The sequence below is a fragment of the Spea bombifrons genome, chromosome 5, assembly GCF_027358695.1.
Source record: "Spea bombifrons isolate aSpeBom1 chromosome 5, aSpeBom1.2.pri, whole genome shotgun sequence".
NCBI lineage: Eukaryota > Metazoa > Chordata > Amphibia > Anura > Pelobatidae > Spea > Spea bombifrons.
The window spans coordinates 63,789,979-63,809,670 of NC_071091.1; the positions used below are offsets into that span (position 1 = coordinate 63,789,979).

Genomic DNA, 19,692 nt, shown 5'->3' on the forward strand with positions numbered 1-19,692 from the left:
CCATGTCCATCCCTTTGTGGCCGCAGTGTACCCATCTTCTAATGGCTACTTCAAGCAGGATAATACACCATGTCACTAATCTCACATCATCGCAAACTGGTTTCTTAAACATGACAATGACTTCACTGTACTCCAATGGCCTCCACAGCCACCAGATCTGAATCCAATAGAGCACCTTTGGGATGTGGTGGAACAGAAGATTTGCATCATAGATGTGCAGCTGACAAATCTGCAGCAACTGTGTGATGCCATCATGTCCATATGGACCAAAATCTCTGAGGAATGTTTCCAGCACCTTGTAGAAAGTATGCCTCAAAGAATGAAGGCAAAAGGGGGTCCAACCCGGTATAATCAAGGTGTACCTAATAAAGAGGCCAGTGAGTGTATTCTGTTTACAATAAATGTACAGAATACTTTTGTAGCTTGTCTTTGTGTATTGATATGGTTGTGCAGCCGCATACAAGTCTATTGTGGAGATGTTATTTTAACATGATAATTTGATACTTTAGCACAGGGGGTCCCAAGTTTTTTCTGCCGTGGGCCACTTCATCAAAAATGTATGTGTGCGTGGGCGGCACTCATTACAGCCTTTTAGCTTTATAATGCAGATTAATACAGGGTTAATTTCGTGACAACTTTTATAACACACACACCAGGACAGGCTCTTCCACACCGAGACCCACACACACACACACACACACACACACACACACCAGGACAGGCTCTGCCACACTGACACCCAAACACACAACAGTACAGGCTCTGCCACACCGACACCCAAACGCACACCATGACAGGCTCTGCCACACCGACACCCAAACACACGCACCAGGACAGGCTCTGCCTCAGTGACACCCAAACACACGCACCAGGACAGGCTCTGCAACACTGACACCCAAACACACACACCATGACAGGCTCTGCCACACCGGCACCCAAACACACACACCAGGACAGGCTCTGCCTCAGTGACACCCAAACACACACACCAGGTCAGGCTCTGTCATTAACTGCCCCTTTTGTGGTTTTGCCCCCTTGTGTGTTGATGCCCCTGTGGGGCCCCCTTTAGTATTGATTGTGCCCCCCCAGCACAACCTTGTGTATTGCCCCCCCCCTGTGCATTTTTTGTTGTATATTGATTTGTGTGATTGCCCCCCCCCCCAATATGGGTCCACTTTCCTATAACCCTAAACTATATTTTTGGTAATACTTACATTTTTTTTTTCCCCTGCTGTCTTCCGACATGACAATCCTCTCCCTGTCAGGAGGAATTCTTCTGTGAGCCTGCCCCCTTGAATGCCGCGTCTTAACCCCTTAATGACAAAGCCTGTACATGCGAAATGCATAGTTTTCAATGGGTTTAGGGACCGCCCATTGTCCTTAAGGGGTTAAAAGGCGCTGAGGCACTGCTGCCACTGGGCGGCATGGTGTATACATGCTGTGTGGCCGCTTTGAATGATGGCACGTTGGACGCCCCTGCTTTAGCATATTGCTTAACCATTGATAAGAATATGACCATATAGATAGCATCATGGTTACATTAGCAGCCTCTTCAGTTCAGCGGACCTGTAAATCATCCCAACAGAATTGTAAGGAAATGTACAGTTCAGGAGTAAATAGAAATGTTTATACTGTCCCCTCTATTTTTTTTTGTACACCTTTGTTTTGATATTTTTAGTCTAGGTACAAACAAATGGAGGCCCGTGCTCAGAATTCATTGAAAACTTCTCATCACCAGGTGTCTACCTTATTACAGCAAATCCATAAATGCAGGTAAGTGTGTGTGTGTGTGTATATGGTCAGGGTGTGCTAAGTGAATAATCCAGTCAATGAAAATGATCAGTGATAACTCCCCTCACTGCTTTGACCTGTGCTCATCCTAAAGTGTTAGATATGTTTAATATATAGTCATCCCACTGCACCGGTAAAATAGGCCATTGGCATATTCCATATTCTAGACTAGGATTTAGGGTGGCAGGTTTGATGGGATGGATATTCTGACTCTGCCCAAAGGTTTTACAAAGACGATAAGGCACCTCCTATAAGTGGCACTAAAGGCTCTTGGCAGCTTTAAGTGGAAACTCCACACATCTTTCGTTAAACTGTTCAACTGTTATGGAAACTTTTATACATGCTTTATTTTTTTATTTTTCAGATTGCACAAATTGAATCATTTTCATAAAATAGTTGTCCGTGAACTTTCCTGCCTTGAGAGTGAAGCACAGGCTTTGAAAGGGCTGGAAAAGGATACACTGGTGAGTATAATGATCAAAGCAGAAGATAAAACGGACCCCCATGGCTTCTTGGTCCAGACGTGTGCCCTTTGAATCTGGCGCTGATGAGTGCTGTAATTATGCCAGGCATATGCAAGGTATCTGTGCAAGCACGGTACACAAATGAGCAAGAGATGTGATAAAATTGTTCATATTTGTTCCATAATGTAAGGTAGTGCCTGTTGCACCACAGTGCATGTTCTTACACAGAGCCAATTAGAGACAAACCAGTATGAAAAGACTGGAGAGCGTGCTTGGGAAATGATGGAACTTGTTGTGGAATGATTTTTAATGCTTCATGTGTGCAACATCAATATTTAGGTGCTTTTAGATTACTTGTATTCATTATATAGACAAATCCTGAGAGTCATGTGTGGGCTTTTCTAGTGTTTGTATAATTGAAACCATTAAGCCGTTCACACGTAATATTATGGAAATACATGGCAATGACTTTCTCTTGTTGCCGCCATGTTGCATTGACCTCGCATCATACAAAGTGTTTGCATTATTCCCGGACAGGAGTTCTGGGAGCATCAGTCTGTAAAAATGAACATGTTCTGTGAAAATCAAAAACAAAGGTAAATATTATTCTAATGTCAATTCATATCTCTATTCATTTTATTTCTTGAAAAATGTATATACGGCAACAGAAAAAATAAACAAAATTCCTTTGACATAAGCCAAACTAGACCATGCTATACAAAAGGTGTAAACAAAGGCGAGGTTGCACAGGCCATAGCCTGTGTGAGTAATAGTGTGTGATATGACCATGGCTCTTGGAGATATTTTAAAGTACTTTTAAAGCTTCATAAGAGGTTCTCTTTGTATATTTTTGTAGGGTATAAAAGACCTAGATATTATTGTGCCATGATCGCACATATAGAGTTTTTTTAATTTTGGTGGCTCTTACACACAGATCCGACTAAACCGATATCTATAGCACTGATATGGATGGAATCCATACGTCTGGCTGTGCTGTGGTCGATATAGCTGTTGTGCTTTCCAGTGGATGGTACAGATCTTCTTGGAAAAGAGCTTCCCTGTTAAATCCCTTTCCCCTTGCGTTATTGTTTGTCCCTATTTCTCATAAGCAGTGTTACGTTGCAGGATTCCTCTGATGGCAACATTGGTTCAATATGTCATTCACCTGTAGTCCAGCAAGGAATGTAATTTAGATTCCTTCTGTTATGAGCATTCACTGAATTATAAGAGCGGACGAGGCTCCTGATGATCAGCTGTTTTGTGACTTTTCTTTTTCTGGATGATGTGTTATTAAATATATTTTCAGGATTAAAACCATTGATTCGGCATTTGAGGAAACCGTAAGCAAACTGACAAGTGCTCTTCAGAAAACTGGAAAGGTACATATATTTATGCCATTGTATATGTGTTGCACAAACTTTACCAATACGTGTAATGTTTTGTGTTTTTTTTTTTTTTTTGTTTTTTTTTGTTTTTTTTTGTTTTACTTCTGTTTTGATTGTGATACGTTTGGTCACACGGCTTTAATTTGATCTACCTTTTACATTTAACACTTTGACATATCAGGGACAGGAAAGATAAAGCTGTTGACTGTAACATTAACGTGTTCCATTTATTAAATTATTTGTGGTTTGCATTTTATTGCTGTGTTTTCCACCAAAACATTTGATATGCAAATGTTACATCATTTCCCAGGATCCCTCCATGTCAATATGCCTTCTGTTCCCAATGGTGCAGAGGATTTCCCAGTAGACATGTTTGTAGTTTTTATCCCTATGCTGTCTTGCTGTTTTAAATCTCACCTATATAAATGCTTTCCAATTTACTACAACAATGTTTGTGACGCCTTATTTGCTACAAAGTGGTGGTGTACATTTATTTATAAGAAAATTAGATTGTTTTATATGCTGTGTTTAAGAATATGGATGAGAAATCCATTTTGAATGAAAGTTTCTTTTTATTTTTGTACTCTTTCTCATTATGTTAACAAGTAGACTTGCAATATGATTCTTTCGCCTTTTGTTCATAACTTTCATGAGAAATATGATCTATGTAGATATCTATGGATGCAGCTGCTGTCCAGTTATCTTATTGTATTAGCTGAATCGGTAAAAAGTGAAGTCTGTATCTTTTCTCTTTATAGGATGAACAGCTGGTCACTAAAATAGAAGATATGTCCATAAAGATGAAATGAATAGTTGAAAGGTCTTCTATGTTTTTGTTTAATTACTTATTTTTCCCCAAAAGCGTGATGAATACCATCACATTTACAATATTCCCAAATACGTTCATTAAGCTGACCACAGAGTTTTCTGAAATTGTGGTTGGTTTTGAAGCCCTGTTTAAAATAAAAGTTATATTATGAGAGAGATTGAGCCTGTGCAAGAATTGCTTTATATTGTTAAACTGTTCAAGTGATTGGTACCTATTGCAAGGAGGAGGGCTTCACATTTAGTGGCCTTTTTGGTGTCTGCCAAATGGCTGAAATAAAGAAAGGGCTCTGCATGCCCAAAGTAATAGGTGTAGGTTTATTAAATGGCCATATTACCACCAACAGATTGACCCCATACATCAAGGGGTCTACATCAAAGTATATATTAAAACTATAAGGCCGAACACAACAGTGATCTTCACCTACAAATACCAGGAAAAAGTTCAGATCCTTCAGAGAAATACATGTCACAATAAAGGAGAGTTTAAGATTACTTTAATGGTTTAACCATCCTGGATTTCTGTAATAATTAAGACAAAGAGAGAAATAAAGTATTAATTTATTTAGCACAGGGATCAAGGGCTGAAACCGCAATTCTTCCTTTAGTGAATAAATCCCGTTATTGTGATCTCTGCAGTGTGACTAAAACTCTGGTTTCTTCATGAAATTGGATTATACTTTTTGTGTTTGGTAAATTTGGTTGTTTGTTTGTTTTTTTGTTTTTTTTTTTTTGTTTTTTTTGCTTCTGTTCTATTCACCCAAAAAAAGGCCAAATATGCAGTTTAATAAAATGTATAATATCAATAGTTTGCAGGTAATGTGTGATTACTGGTTTTCCTAAAACCCTGAAACCAAAAATGGACAAATTCTAGCAATATTTTCTTAGGGCAAGAATCAATTTGGTTGCCTTTAGCCACCATACTTCTCTATGAGCCATCCAAGGCATTCCTAACACATTTGACCACCCAGTTCTTGCATGTGCCCAGACTGTTTGTGGGCTTAATACCACTGAAACGCAAACGCCACATGACTTGTACCCCATGATAGAGTTTTTAATTATCAAGTACCAAGCATTTAATGTTCATCAGAGTTTCAATTTGTAGAGGATGGTTGTTTTGAAGTTTTGTGTCCCGCAGGGCCCCTGTCATCATTGCACGCTCACTGTGGCCACCAAAGAATCCAAACGCAAACTGTTCCTTGGTTGTGTTTGACAATATGTTATATATTTTATTCCTTTTTGTTCAGTACTGACTACAAACTTAATTTGAAAATGTCCATGAGATGGAGTTATTCTATTTTTGTGGTGTGGGCAGAGCAGTCAGATGGAGCCTGGTACACCAGCCCCAAGTAGGTTAAAACCGACACTCTTCTCAAAGATGGGCAGGCACCTTCCTTACTCTGAAGAACAAATTAATGAATATTGTGCAGTTTTTGGGGACATTTCATGCTATACCATGTGGTTGGGTGTCCCTGCCTGCCACTTCCATCCCAATGCCCTGATAATGCTGCTGCTCTATCCCCTTCCTTACACGGAGTAATCAGTTCCTCAACATTGTCCAATTTTAGGGATGTTTTAGCCCCATAACATACCAGGAAGCAAAAATCATCCAAAAAAAAGTGACAAAACCAAAATAATAAATCTGATTGTGGCAACTGCTATCATAGTAACAGTACAGCAGTATAGCTGTTGGGAGCAGACTGTTTTTGAGATCAGTTGGCCAGTTTGCAGGAATAATGTTTGATAGGACCATTTCCTGTAATGTGTTGATTCCTTCATGGAAATAAGGATAAAGAAATTGGAAGGGTATCATATCCCTGCTCCATCTTTTGTTCTGTCATCATATTTTACTATGTCTGTGGAGTGAATAATGCTTTTTATACAGAGGTGATGTTTCAGAGCCTGTGTATCCAGAACTCATGACTAGCAGTGCAATGACTAAGTTATTTGGTTCAGCAGGTATATGGCCTAGGGTCAGGTAGGCCTTTTCTCCATGCAGCCCCTAAATCGTGATCTAACAGGCCGGTAGCAGATTGTCACGTAAAATGCAGATACCCCTTCTCTTTGTAGTCTGATGTATGGATTTTGCAGTGGCATGACATCAAACAGTTTCCCTGACCTATGGTCACTCACCCATATGATGTATCAAAACAGTACAACAGTAGTGTCTCTGGTGTAAGACTATGTCTAAACAGAACTTAAAATCAATGTAAAATTCATAAGGTGATCTGTGTATTTTGCATTGCAAGCAAATGCATACTTCAAAACACCAACACCAATAAGTTTTTCCCCTCGGTTACTGTAAATATTTTTTCCTGTGCTGATATTTTTCTAGCCCATGTACAAAAAAGTTAATCTGTGTAAGCCTTATTATACCAACTCAAAAATTCAGGTGTCAGGAGAAATGGGGGTTTGAACCAGCAACCCTGCCTCTGGTAGTCAGGTAGACCCCTAGCCCTCTGCCTGTTCTACAGAAACTGTTGCTATGAGCCTGTTAGACTCCCGGGGGTTTTCAGTTGTGTCCACAGATGGCACCAACGAGATCCAAAGGCTAAAGCAGAGAGGCATCTGCCTACAGCTGAGTTCAAAGCCAGATCCTGCCTCTGCACAGGAACTCTGACCTGGCACCTGTGCCCCTGACAGCAGGTAAATAACACGCATAGTTGGTCAGGTTCCGAGTACATAATCTAGTCAGTGAACTTGACCACTGGGGAGAGTCCACAAAATTAACTCCCTTGCACCTGTTATATTTAAGTAATTCTTCCTTAATTGACTTTATGGTAAAATGGTGTCCATTGTGACGCTAAACATGGCAGCGATGGATTTTAATACAACCAAAAGAGGAAATCCACAGAGCTCTTATTAGACTGTCTAGCTGTGTGCTTTGATTATAAGTATGTTTTTTTATATATACTTTCCATCTAAATAGTGTTGGAGATAATCTCAATCACAAAATCTGCCCTGGTCTGGTTTTCCAGGAGAGGAGCATGAGCTGCACTGTCATTTGGGGTATGTGGGGAGTAGATGGGTTAACTGGTCTGCCATCAAATTCTATATTTCAATGTTTGTCTCTGGAGATGGGCTGACTCGTCTTGTGCATGGACTTAAGAGTCGTCCAATCCATCTTGTGCTCTCCGCCAGCTGGATGACCACCTTTATCTGTACATGCCTGTTTCTAGCTAGGAAGCACAATAGAAATTGTGGAACTAGTGAAGTGTTTTTCAGCCAGTTATCGTATAAATCCACAACAATTGAACCATTTCTTTATGTCCAGGATTTGGTCAATTGGGCAGTAACATAAAGCAAGTCTTTTCCAAATAATTAAGAATTTTAGTACATATAAAGCCCTATATCACAGTTAAACTTTTAAAAATGTAAAGGATTTTAGCAGGAGGGTAATAAGGCATTTTCTGGACTACAGTTCTGTATTATGATAGTTATTGTGGCAACCTGACAACAGAACCTCAGGTTTCAATTTGTCAAAACCTACATGTCAACACATTAATAGAGTTTGGATGATTATTTGTTTTTACGTTTCTTTGAAGGCTATCAGCATGTTTTAACACTGTTTTAAACGGGGATTGTGTGTTTAATCATCATTCAATTTGATAGGATCAGCTAGTTTTCCTTCTTATGCAGAACCCCATTGCTGGCATAGGCTAAGTCTTTATGATATCCATTCTTCTGTTCTGTAAGTGCTTCCGTTCCATTTGGGCCACTTTTGTAAGCTTTCTTCCTGTATGTCTAGATGAGAATAAAAAAAAACTTAAAACAATAATGTGACAAAACCAGACTAAGGTCCATAAGAAGTTTAATGTTAAACAATTGTACATTTGCTTTATAAGTGTGGGGGAAACGTCTCTCTCTCTGTAGAATAAGGCTAGAACCTCTGCAGCATGGCTTGGAAGTGGGAATTTCTGATTGGACCCTCTAGCCAGCTTGTCACCATTTGCCAACTCTGTCTCCCTCCCCATGGTTGCCCTCCAAACCTAGCCCTGTATGCAGAGCCGGCCTTAGGTGTTCTGGCGCCCAGTGCGGACTACTCTTCTGGCGCCCCCCATCCCCAAAAATCTTATAACAAAACTCCCCCTATCCCCTCTCCCCCTTTATCACTATCTACTACCTCTGCCCCTTCTCACTGCCTTCCCCTCCCCCCTCTCATTATGTACCCCCTCTTCCTACTTCTCATTATCCTTGCTTTACCTTGTTGAGTCCAGCGGTAGGAGCGGGAGGCATCAGTCTTCCCGGTCTGCCGTGGTGCACACTTCACAGCTGAGCGCCGGAATATGACATCATATTTCGGTGCTCAGCATGAAACGCCGGCACCGCGACAGTCACAGAGAGTGAGGGGCGCCGAGCGGTTGCTGAAAAATTCACGAGCGACCACTCAGTACCCCTGCCCGGGACTTAAATTAACATTGTTTTTTTGTTGTTGTTTTAACTTTATTTAACATAGTGGATGGTGGAGTAAAAACAAATGATGTTTTATTTTAAGTCCCGGGCAGGCGTCCTGTTTGGCCGCACAGGTCGCACACCCCTAAGGCCGGCCCTGCCTGTATGTTTAATTGGTTCCCTTCATCCCTCTTGATTACTCTGGAAGCTCAAGCGTGCATTTTTAAATATGAATTACCTTGAAGCATGCAAAATAAAAAATGTGTAAATTATGTAAAAGTGTGGTTATAATAAGTTTTGGCCTAACGCGGGTCCTAAAACTCTGTAAGAACTGGCTCTGTAGGAAGCATGTTTGAATGTCCAGCAGCCAGCATTGTCTGGAACACCAAAATCTATTGGTATGTCCCACTTGAAAATAAGCCATTCAAATAATATAGGGGTTTCCTACTTACCTTCAGATAAAAGTTAACAAATAGAATGACCAGTGTTGTCATGTATGATGACTGGAACATCAAGCAGCCAAATGGAAACCCACAAGGTTTAACCGCTGCACTAAGAGTATGCGTAATAGTGAGTAAGAACTGGATCTGTAATGACACCATAAAATAGGTTAAAATATATTTCTTAATTTACATTTTTGCAGTTCTGGATGTACTGTAGAGAACCATCAGCATAGAAAATGTACTGATACAAAATAAACTGTTACATAGTGTGTGTGGGGGGGGTCTTTTGGTTTGCAGTGTGGCAAAAAAAGACACCATCCAACTTCAAAATCAACCACACAGGCTGCTGTCTACATAGACAAACAATGACAGTAGTATGCCTTGTACTGAAGAGCTCAGTGACTTTAAATGTGGTACTGTCATAGGATGCAACCTTTGGCACAAGTCAGTTTGTGAAAATGTCTGCCCTGCTAGATCATCCCTGTCTTACTGTAAGTACTATCTTTCAAGTAAAAGCATCTAGGAGTAACAGCTCAGCCCTGAAGCGAAGTTGAGTTGTGAAAGGCTGAAGCACCTAAAGCCTAAAAATCGCCTGTCCTCTGTAGCATCACTCACTACAGAGTTTCCAACTGCTTCTGGAAGCAATGGCAGCAAAAACAACTTCATGAAATGGGTTTCCATGGCAAAGAAGCTGTGCACAATGAGTACGTACAATGCCAAGTGTCAGCTGGAGTAATGTAAAGCACATTGCCGCTGGACTGTGGAGTAGTGGAAACGTACTCTGGAGTGATGAATCACACTTCACTATGTGGAAGTCTGATGGACACATCGGTGTCTGGCAGATGCCAGGTGAACCCTACCTACAGCAATGCATTGTGCCTACAGTAAAGTTTGGTGGAGAAGGGATAATAGCCTGATGTCGGTTGTCAGAATTTGTGCTTGGCCACCTAGTTCCAGCGAAGGATAATGTTAATGCTACAACATACAAAGACATTTTGGACAACGCTCTACTTCTAAATGTGTTGCACCAGTTTGGGGAAGGCATTTCCTGTTTCACCATGACTGGGCAACTGTGCACAAAGCAAGGTCTAGGAAGATATTGTTCGACAAGTTTGTGGTGGAGGAACTCGAGTGGCCTGCACATAGGCCTGACTTTAGCCCCACCGAACACCCATGGGATGAATTGGAATGCTGACTGAAAACCAGGCCTTCTCCTCCAACATCCATGTCTGACCTCACAAATGTTATTTTGGCTGAACGGGTACGTATTCCCACAGGTATACTCCAAACTCTTGTGTAAGCTAGGTGTGATGGTCAGATGCCCACATACTTTTGGTCGTATAGTGTGTGTGTATATATTGTCTGTGTTTCCAAGCATGGTTCATTCTCTACAAAAGCTACCCAGATGTCTGATTTTAGGCCACTGCTATGCACAGTAGAGTTAAGTAAACAATTGTCATATTGAGGCATGCACCGTAAATGTTTTGCTGGGTAGAACCATGCTGAAAAAGGATGTTGTAATAAAGTATCCATTCTAATCTTTCATTAGCAAATCAGTAATAAAGGGATAATAGTAAATAAGAAGTCTATTAATGTGATATAGGACTAAGTTTCTTTTACTTCTGTAAATGTTTTTTGTTTGCTTGATCAGTAGATCAATATGATTTTGTTTTTGTGTCATGCCCAGGTTTTGCTTATGGAAGACGCCCAGAGTCTGATTCTCATTCAGATCAGACTCTATCTTGTACACATTTATACATAAATATATTGTTTGCACCAATCACAATAATTTCACTTGTGGGGAACACTTGATAAGGACAGATATATAATGCAAACAAATAGGTAAAAAAAAAATCATTAACTGTACCAGTTGTGCCTGAGTGAGATACTTCTTCCACCACAGATATTTGTGCATAGATGGAATAACTGATAAGCCGTAGTATGAGTACATGAGGACGTGGATGAAACTATTCAGTGTGGGCCCAAAGAAACCTGTAAAAGAGACGCGTCATATCCCCGTTAATTATACTCTTCTTTCTACATTGTTCATTGTAAAGTAGACCCAATAATTTGGTATTCTGATGAATAGTGCAGCAGCTTAAGCTGGTTTTGGTAGCCTTGGCATTTTTTTTTCTGTTCTTGCTTTAGTTATACAAACACATGATTACAAAAATGGATGATGTTTTAGGAGGCAAAACACTATGAATATTCTTTGGCATTCTTAGCAGATCACCAGTGAAACCTACCCATTCAATTTTGAGTAAGACCATAACATTACTACATGTTCTGTGTCCTAATTTGCCATCCAAATTACAGCAAGGTGAGCTGGTGTTGGGCACAGGTCCTGCTGCTAGCTCAGCCCAGCTCATTGGTGGGGGGAGGATGAGCTGCACTCCACCTGGCTAATATGTCCCCTACATGTTTGTATTGTCATAGAAGGACCTCTACACCTGGAGGGCTTGGCCACTGTTAAGGTCAGTACCTGAGTACCTACAGCATGTATATGAAAACCCAAATCCCAAGGTCACACCTTGCATTAGACTTACTCTGTCCACATGGAATCCAGTTCAGGACGCACCACCATATATTAAACATTGTGGCATGGTGGTAAACATGAAGGAATGTAATCTGGCTATTCTTTTTCCGAAGAACAAAGAAAACTGTGTCCATGAACTCAATTGCTTTGGAGAAGTAGTACCACCATAGCACCTTGGCTACCTGTAATAATCAGTTAAAAAAAAAAGTCAGTAAATCTGAAAGCCAATGCATTAATAGTCTAGATACAATGCAGTACAGAAGGTGCAGTGGGAGAATCTGTTATGATAGCTGCCCCTTTTTATATGTTTGCCACAAACATTATGGGACTATTAAAAATCAGATTAGCAAATGTATGAATTCAACAGCAAAATATAAAATATACATATGCAGTGTGATTTTTACATAGATTAAAAGCATTTAAGCAAAAACTGTTACAGCTCACCCGAATGTCTGCTTCCCCTGCACTGTCCAGGTTCTGACACTGTAAATTATATCCTCCTTCCCATGTTGAAAGAATAAGCTTTGAAAAAATGAAACAAATGTAGATTACCAATTTGGAAGACTGAAGACCAGAAGCAATAGTACCAGCCTGCGTAATAATAAGACTTCACCTGGTGCAAATATTCCACACTATGATTTGTCATCATGAAGTATTACAATCACAGGAATAATTGAGGTTCAATGTCATCTGATACCTATTGTTAAAATAAATTAATTTGTGTCCATATGTGTTGGCCAGCATAATGTGGCACTGTATTATAGCTGATCTCCTCATAAACCTAGTGGGAGAGATGAAGATTGTACCTACCATCGATGGTTGTATGCTTCCACTGGAAATAAAAAATGCATAGCACATCCAAATTATGTATCGTACCCTTGTATCGTAAGTCAGCATCATGTCCCATAATAACCTGTTTAATAACGTTGTTTGTAATAAGATAATGCCTATTTCTAGTAGTAGCTACCTGTCATTTATACAAAAGGAGATCTCTCAGGGTCAATCAATAGCACATAGATAACTAATTCTGCATAGAGTAGGACTGTGAAATTAATTGATAGATATGACATACTTCCAGAAAGGAAACAAGCAGCAATGTGCTGGTTAATTTATATTACCACAAGCAGGGAAGATGGTATTTTACTCTAATGTGCATATGACATTCCTCTACCATTAGAGGTCACCTTTTACCTTGCATATGCGTTTTAATGTAAGCTACCGATTAACTGGGTTGTTTAAGGGACATACAAACATTTTAGATATATCTGCTAGAGCACAGAGTCAGTTGCTCAGGCTTGTTGAGCGATCAGACTCCTCAGTGCACCCTTAACTCTAGTTTGGTTACAGGGCCCAACCAGCTGTTTGTGACACTATGGAGGTCTGTGCCTAGCCATGCCCTTAAGAGGATGGTAACAGAGGTAGATGGTAGCTAGGGTGCTGAATTGGGACAGGCCTAGGGCAATATAGGGCAGTCCCCAACAAAAATACACTGCAGGGTTAAGCACTTAGTCCTGAATAGCCCTATCCATGCACATAAAGTAAGCTATTGCGCCATGAAAGGTCATATTCTCTCAATAGAACAATTGTACAAATTACTTCTTCTATAGGACCGTTAATAATTGCTGGGTCACTTTCTACTGGTTAAGTGACAAATGTATTTGGAATATTAAGGTTTTAGATAGAATAGATATAATAGAAATGTATATTCTGTTTTGGAGGCAATTTCCCTCCTGACCACTGGCCAGCCCGTCCCTGCCTTGTATCTTAATACCCAGGGATATTGAGTATAGATATGTATAGTACAGATGACAAAGATTATGCAGTTAGGTCTCTGACGAGGGGGGCAAATGTGCATTTTTAGGACACTCAAGTGGCTGGACCAAGTGCAGATGCCCATTTGGTATATGGGAGACCAAAAATGACCTAAATAATTATCTATTAACAACGTTACACAGGAAATTCAGCACTGGGAAAATGCAGATGCCTCGGCTACGGCCACATAATTTGCATGTTACAAGAAAAAAGGGTGTTTTGTCTGCGCATTGGAAAACAAACCTCATTATTCTTAGCAAGTGTATGAGCTGAATGTAACTGGCACTTGTCCTTATGTTCCTAGGCTGACGACCTTTGGCACACATAAGTGATTCCCAGAGACTGTTTGACTGTTAATACAGCTGGGGCACACACTTGATCATGGATAGCAACTATGCAGTTCCTGAGTATATGATAAAACCCAAGGATGCCAACTATTTATCCCATAGGGATCCTGCAGAACCCCTCCATGCATTTACAAGGGCTATACCACTGAAATTTAAAGGAACTTATCTTATTCATTACCACGTGACATATAATGGCTTGAGTGTCCCTTTAAAGACACATACCAGGCAAATCGTGAAACATGCTAGGTAAAACGGAATGAAGGTTGTGTCGAAGGTTGTCAAGGTATATCTGACCACCTGCCAATCGTAATCTATACATTTACCAGCACATTGGCTAGCGCAATATAATTAGGTGAAATAGTATTCGATGTCTGACACTGTCATTTTTTGATGGCAGGTGCACTTTAAATGTGATAACATTTGACTCCATGATCCAGCACAGTTTGTTAACATGCAGAACACAAGCAAAGTTCTTTATACAGAACTGCTGAAAAGGTCATAGTAGCACCAGTAACATTCAGAATACTGGCCAGATTAACACACAGCCTACAGTGAAGTGGACCATGTACCCCACTGAGTAAATAATAATCGGTCAATTTATCTTTCTGAGAAATGAAGGTAAAATGAGGCCTGACAGATAACTGTCTCTCTTAGTTATGGGTTGCAAATGTATCTATGCACAGAACTGGTGTCAACTCTGTATGTAAAATTGTGGCTGTACATGCAGTAATAAGAAGGTAGGGTGAAATGCTCCACGATATCACACTCTAGTAAGTTTTTAAGTATGCGTGCAAATAAAACTTTAGTGTGGACCTACCCTGTCTAAACTCAAACTGGACAAACTGCAGCTCAACGTAAAGGATCTACACCTGAAGTCCAAAAAATGAATGCATGGAATTAAATGGTCTAAAACCCACCGGAGCCCTGGGACGGGACTGCAATGCATTAGAATGGAAAAAGAATATGTAGCCTTGTTTGTTCTTGCTTTGAATGCCCTCTAACTGTATGGCGTTTCTCTATCTCACATTTTTCAGCTTGTCTTTTTTGAAGGCAGCCCTCTTAAGAGATCCTTTGTTTTCATGCACAGTACATTCACACAATGTGCTAGTACATTCTCTATTCTGCTGACTTGCTTAGCTTATCCCATAAAAGAAGTAAATGTGTTGAATGTTCTAATGTAGTCCAAAGAAAGAATATTGAATTAGAACAACCACAGAGGTCACTTTATTCTGCTATAAATGGGTAGCTAGTGGACATTATTATCTACATAAGTTGTTTTATTTTGTGTAGGAATGGAACACACCATGCCTTAATTTGCTTTTGTTCCGTGCATGTTCCTCATGTTGTGATTGTTATAAAAGCACAGTGAGACTCTAAAGAATTAAATTCTATGTACATATTATACATAACTCATGTATATTATATCCTATAAAATTAGCAGTATACTGTGCATTTCAACACCTATCTTTTGAGAAGGCCTCCAGACCTCGTGAAGAGGCGATGGTCATGTTACTCCAGGAAGAACAGAGGTGGACATCAAGGCAGAAGAAATCGCAGTATATATTTTTATATATATATATAGTTTTGAGTCATTGGGTTTAAGTTTTATATTACTGCTTTGATGTGTACAAAGCTTTCACATTTGTTTTATCATATTTGTTCAATTTTCATAACTAGAGATCCTCTCAATGTCTACATTTAGGATCCTTCTTGTAACTTCATGGTCCCCCTGATGAAATGTTGGCATCTCTGGGACCCTATAAATACTTTTATTATTATTATTATCATTCCACACTGATCTCTATGTATCCTGTGTTACATATATATTTCAACACATACAAGAGATTGTGGCAAATGTCTTTATACACTATTGACACAATTAATAAAGCAGGGTGTGGGCTTGAGCCATTGATTTAATCAGCCTCCGTCCTCAGGAGGACAGGAGCGAGAGCTGAAGCCAAGCCAACATCAAATACCTCCTACTCTTTGGTATTTTCGTCTTAACATCTTTATCAAAACTGTGAAATAAGAATGTACAAATACACATGGAGCACTAGAGAGCAAACTTACTTCTATTAACATGTACAAGGAAAGCAAGGTAACTCCAAGATTGTAAACAATTAGATGACCCCTGAGTGAGAACGCTGGTCTGTCCTTCATATATTTGGTCCCCAACCATATGAAAATTAAATATAGCACACTCAGAAGAAACGTTGGTAAGTAGGAGTCCAGCATAAACCATCCTTTGACTCTAGGATCTGAAAAGGCAAAAAGAAAAAAACAGTGAAGTGACCAATGCAGCACTGTCACACACTTATCATACACCTGGACACTAAATGCTGCTACAAATATGATAGGTTCCTTACCATGAAATACACTCATCTGATGTTGATTAGGCACAATGTAATTAGAAACAGATAATTAAACATAAGATGGTATATGATTTAGTTACTAAAACTTTACATATGTATATATATATATAGATATAGATATAGATAGATAGATATATATATATAATTAGCATTGAGATTTTAGTCTGAAATAAAAACTAACTCCAAATGCTAATGAAATATGGTGTGTATACATGTGTAATATGTATGCTTTTATTTACCGTGTTTAGCTCTAGAAGAAGTACTTTACATGAAATACAATAAGTGCAGACATAAAAGTATAGTAGACATACAGACATTCTGAAACATATTATCGGTAACATAAAGCAGATGGAAGACCGCAAAGTAATATTTGATGAAAAAAAAAAAAAATTACTTTCTAGTGTCTGAAACTGGGACAGGCTGCCCAGGAAGGTAACTGCCCTCCAGGTCTGTCCTAATTTTTCAAACAGGTCTGGCCTCCCCAGTGATGTGGAGCTTAGTTGGGTCACATAACACTTTACTTGGCCCCGTGTTAGTGGAGTGGCAAGCTCAGGCTTCATGTGTTGCAGAGAGTGAGTCTTTTAGCGTGCGTGTGTGTTAGATTGTGTACGTTACTGTATGTGTGTATTAGTTACTGGTAGGGGTTGGAAGCCCTCTTCTGGTCTGAAAACAGATTATTCACGAAATGCAAATACTACTTACCACAGTGCTTGGTTTATAAAGCCTATCTGCATAGAGATCTCTTAATACAGGTTTAAAGACATTTATCACAGAGGAAGAAGCAAGTACTAATGGCAGTGTAGGTAAAGAGGTTGTCAGCTGAGACTTATAAATAATAAGATTTATGACCAAAAGTATATGGACACCCTTCCTAATAATTAAGATTATGTGTTTCAGCCACACCTATTGCTAACAGATTTAAAAAATCAATACCATAGACAGACATTGGCAGTAGAATGGATCATACTAAAGAGCTTGGTACTGTGATAGGCTACCTCCTTTGTCACAAGTCAGTTCATGAAATTCCTGCCCTACTAGATTTATACCGGTCCACTATAGGTGCTGTTGTGATGCCATCATCCCAGTCCAGCCCTGATTAATGATAAATACCCAGACTACAGCTTTTTATAGCAATAGAATGAGACATACACTTTTGACTTTTTAGGTCACAGGCTGAACATTTATAAAACCAGATGTCATATTGTTTCTGCCTACTCTTTTTACTGTGAATTAACATTTAATGGAATGTCGGATGTTTTGAGCATACTTTAGGCACTAAGAGTAACTCAACAAGGTTTTTGAGAAATCCAAGATATCTCCTTCTTTCTGTGAGTGATTTTGCCCGAGAATGCAGGAGCAGGGGCAAAGTAGGCAGAAAGAAAAAAGAAACAAAAGAAAAAGAAACCGACCCAAAGACCTGCGAAATCAAGGCTTTATATGGAGACTCTAGTTCAATTGAGAGGTGTCCTGGTAATTATGACTCCTTACTAGGATATTGTACATTGTGCACAGCAGTAAACCCACAAGCAAGGATGAGTCGAGATTTATAACCAATTATTTAAAAGTCTGACATAGATACATTTGTAAGCAGACACAGAAGTCAACTTGTGTGTGTAACGCCAAAATAAAATACTTATATATTCCTTTGTTAGAAGCTCAATATTTCAGTATAACACGGGTGAAAATCATCCCTGAAGACCAACACAATACAAACATATCTATCTTGTTAATGGAAATGGAATTTGCTTTTTAATATCTTGTCCGTTATGATATAGTATTTCGTATTACTAACCTCTTGGTCCAAACAAATACTCCACAAAGACATTAACTTCTCGGTCTATCGTCTGTATGTGTTCCTGAAAAAGAATTAGCAATATATTATTTTCATAAGTACAATCATCCAGGTGTGGAAACTGAGCATAAAATATTATCACAAACAGTTACATTATATTAGCAATATAAATAATGTTGACGCAGGGAGGACTTTTACAGCCTAGTGGTAATTTGTGGTATATAAAAATATAGGGCACCAAGAAAATAAGAGATCTATCCACCTTTCCTATAGTTACATCCAAATTAACCCTGAAGCACAATATGTGCTCCTTACCCCTTTGGCTCTAAACATGTTAAATATACCGTATATTATATATATATATATATATATATATATATATATATATATATATATAAGCGCTATAGTATTGTTAATTAACCTGCGTTCATAGAACATGGGATATCAATTCTCTACAAGAATTGGAACAGTGACAGTTCATTTTTTGCTAATCCGTAATAAGCTTCCAACAATAAACATTGACATTTATGTTTATGAATTTATGTCTTCAGCACATTGTGGAACTCTAATTGTCTCCATTTGACACATGAGATAAAGAAGCACTAATAACAGTTTAAGGCTAATTAGTCTTGAAGGACACTGTTAGATCGTAGGGAGTGCTTTCTTAATAAAGTGACAAGATTTTGCTAATTGGGTCACTTGATTATCCAGGATGTGCACGTGCCAAAACAGTAAGAATAACTTTTTCAGGCGTCCCCATTCCCTCCCTGATTTCTTTTGTAGGAGTTTGTTTGGTTTATATGAAAGTGTCACGTGTTCTAAAGGTGTCATGTCAGGAAAGACTAAAGGATCTTCATGTAATGAATGTATGTGATAAAAATATTTAAATATGTTAACGTACAGGACAGAAGTTTATTTCAAAAGAGGAGAATTGTTAGAACAAGAATTGTAATCTACTGTAAAACGGAGAGGGTGGTAGATAAATAGAACAGACTCCTAGAACAAGTGACAGAGGCTAATACAGTAAGTGAATTTAAACAGGCGTGGGGTAGGCATAAAGATATCCTAAAGCTGATTCAGGTCTGAGTCTTTACATGGAAAGATGAGCAGACTAGATTTGCCGAAAGGTTCTTATGTGCCATCTACTGTATTTGCTCAAATATAAAGACAAGTTTTTTTCAGAGCAAGTGCTCTGAAAAATACCCCTCATCTTATATTCAAGGTCATCAAACAGAGGTCTGACTACAAGACTAAGATCCAGATCCATAAAGTACGCTGTAAGTAAAATATAATTCTGAATGCACTATGCGGATCAATTTTTCTTTCAGCCATGCCGATTCACCTAAAAGCTAACAATTTTTTAGTTATACTCATATCTTCTGTTCAGAAGAATGAACAAGAATAACAAAAATGTTTTTAGAGACAAACAAATATTTCCAAATCTAGTGCTAAATTAGCATAATCTATTGATTTACGGTATGTTTCCATATTTGCAATACAGTTCTGCTTACAAAGCAGATCAATGCAATCCTT

At 39.0% G+C, this 19,692-nt stretch overlaps 2 protein-coding genes across 2 annotated transcripts in view; one reads left to right on the forward strand and one right to left on the reverse strand.

The window, feature by feature from the left end:
* The window catches only part of SYCP2L (synaptonemal complex protein 2 like), a 33,077-nt gene extending 28,575 nt beyond the window's left edge, over positions 1 to 4,502 (forward strand). The window contains exons 31-35 of the mRNA XM_053467842.1: positions 1,679 to 1,773; positions 2,156 to 2,255; positions 2,793 to 2,851; positions 3,562 to 3,634; positions 4,399 to 4,502. Coding sequence (XP_053323817.1) covers positions 1,679 to 1,773; positions 2,156 to 2,255; positions 2,793 to 2,851; positions 3,562 to 3,634; positions 4,399 to 4,449 — 378 coding nt within the window. The 3' untranslated portion in view covers positions 4,450 to 4,502. The remainder of the gene's footprint in view (positions 1 to 1,678; positions 1,774 to 2,155; positions 2,256 to 2,792; positions 2,852 to 3,561; positions 3,635 to 4,398) is intronic.
* A 3,209-nt stretch (positions 4,503 to 7,711) lies between these two features.
* The window catches only part of ELOVL2 (ELOVL fatty acid elongase 2), a 30,679-nt gene continuing 18,698 nt past the window's right edge, over positions 7,712 to 19,692 (reverse strand). The window contains exons 2-8 of the mRNA XM_053466765.1: positions 18,160 to 18,223; positions 16,066 to 16,253; positions 12,281 to 12,358; positions 11,847 to 12,018; positions 11,168 to 11,292; positions 9,310 to 9,444; positions 7,712 to 8,209 (exon numbers count right to left, since the gene is read on the reverse strand). Of these exons, the coding sequence (XP_053322740.1) occupies positions 8,084 to 8,209; positions 9,310 to 9,444; positions 11,168 to 11,292; positions 11,847 to 12,018; positions 12,281 to 12,358; positions 16,066 to 16,253; positions 18,160 to 18,223 (888 nt within the window). The 3' untranslated portion in view covers positions 7,712 to 8,083. The remainder of the gene's footprint in view (positions 8,210 to 9,309; positions 9,445 to 11,167; positions 11,293 to 11,846; positions 12,019 to 12,280; positions 12,359 to 16,065; positions 16,254 to 18,159; positions 18,224 to 19,692) is intronic.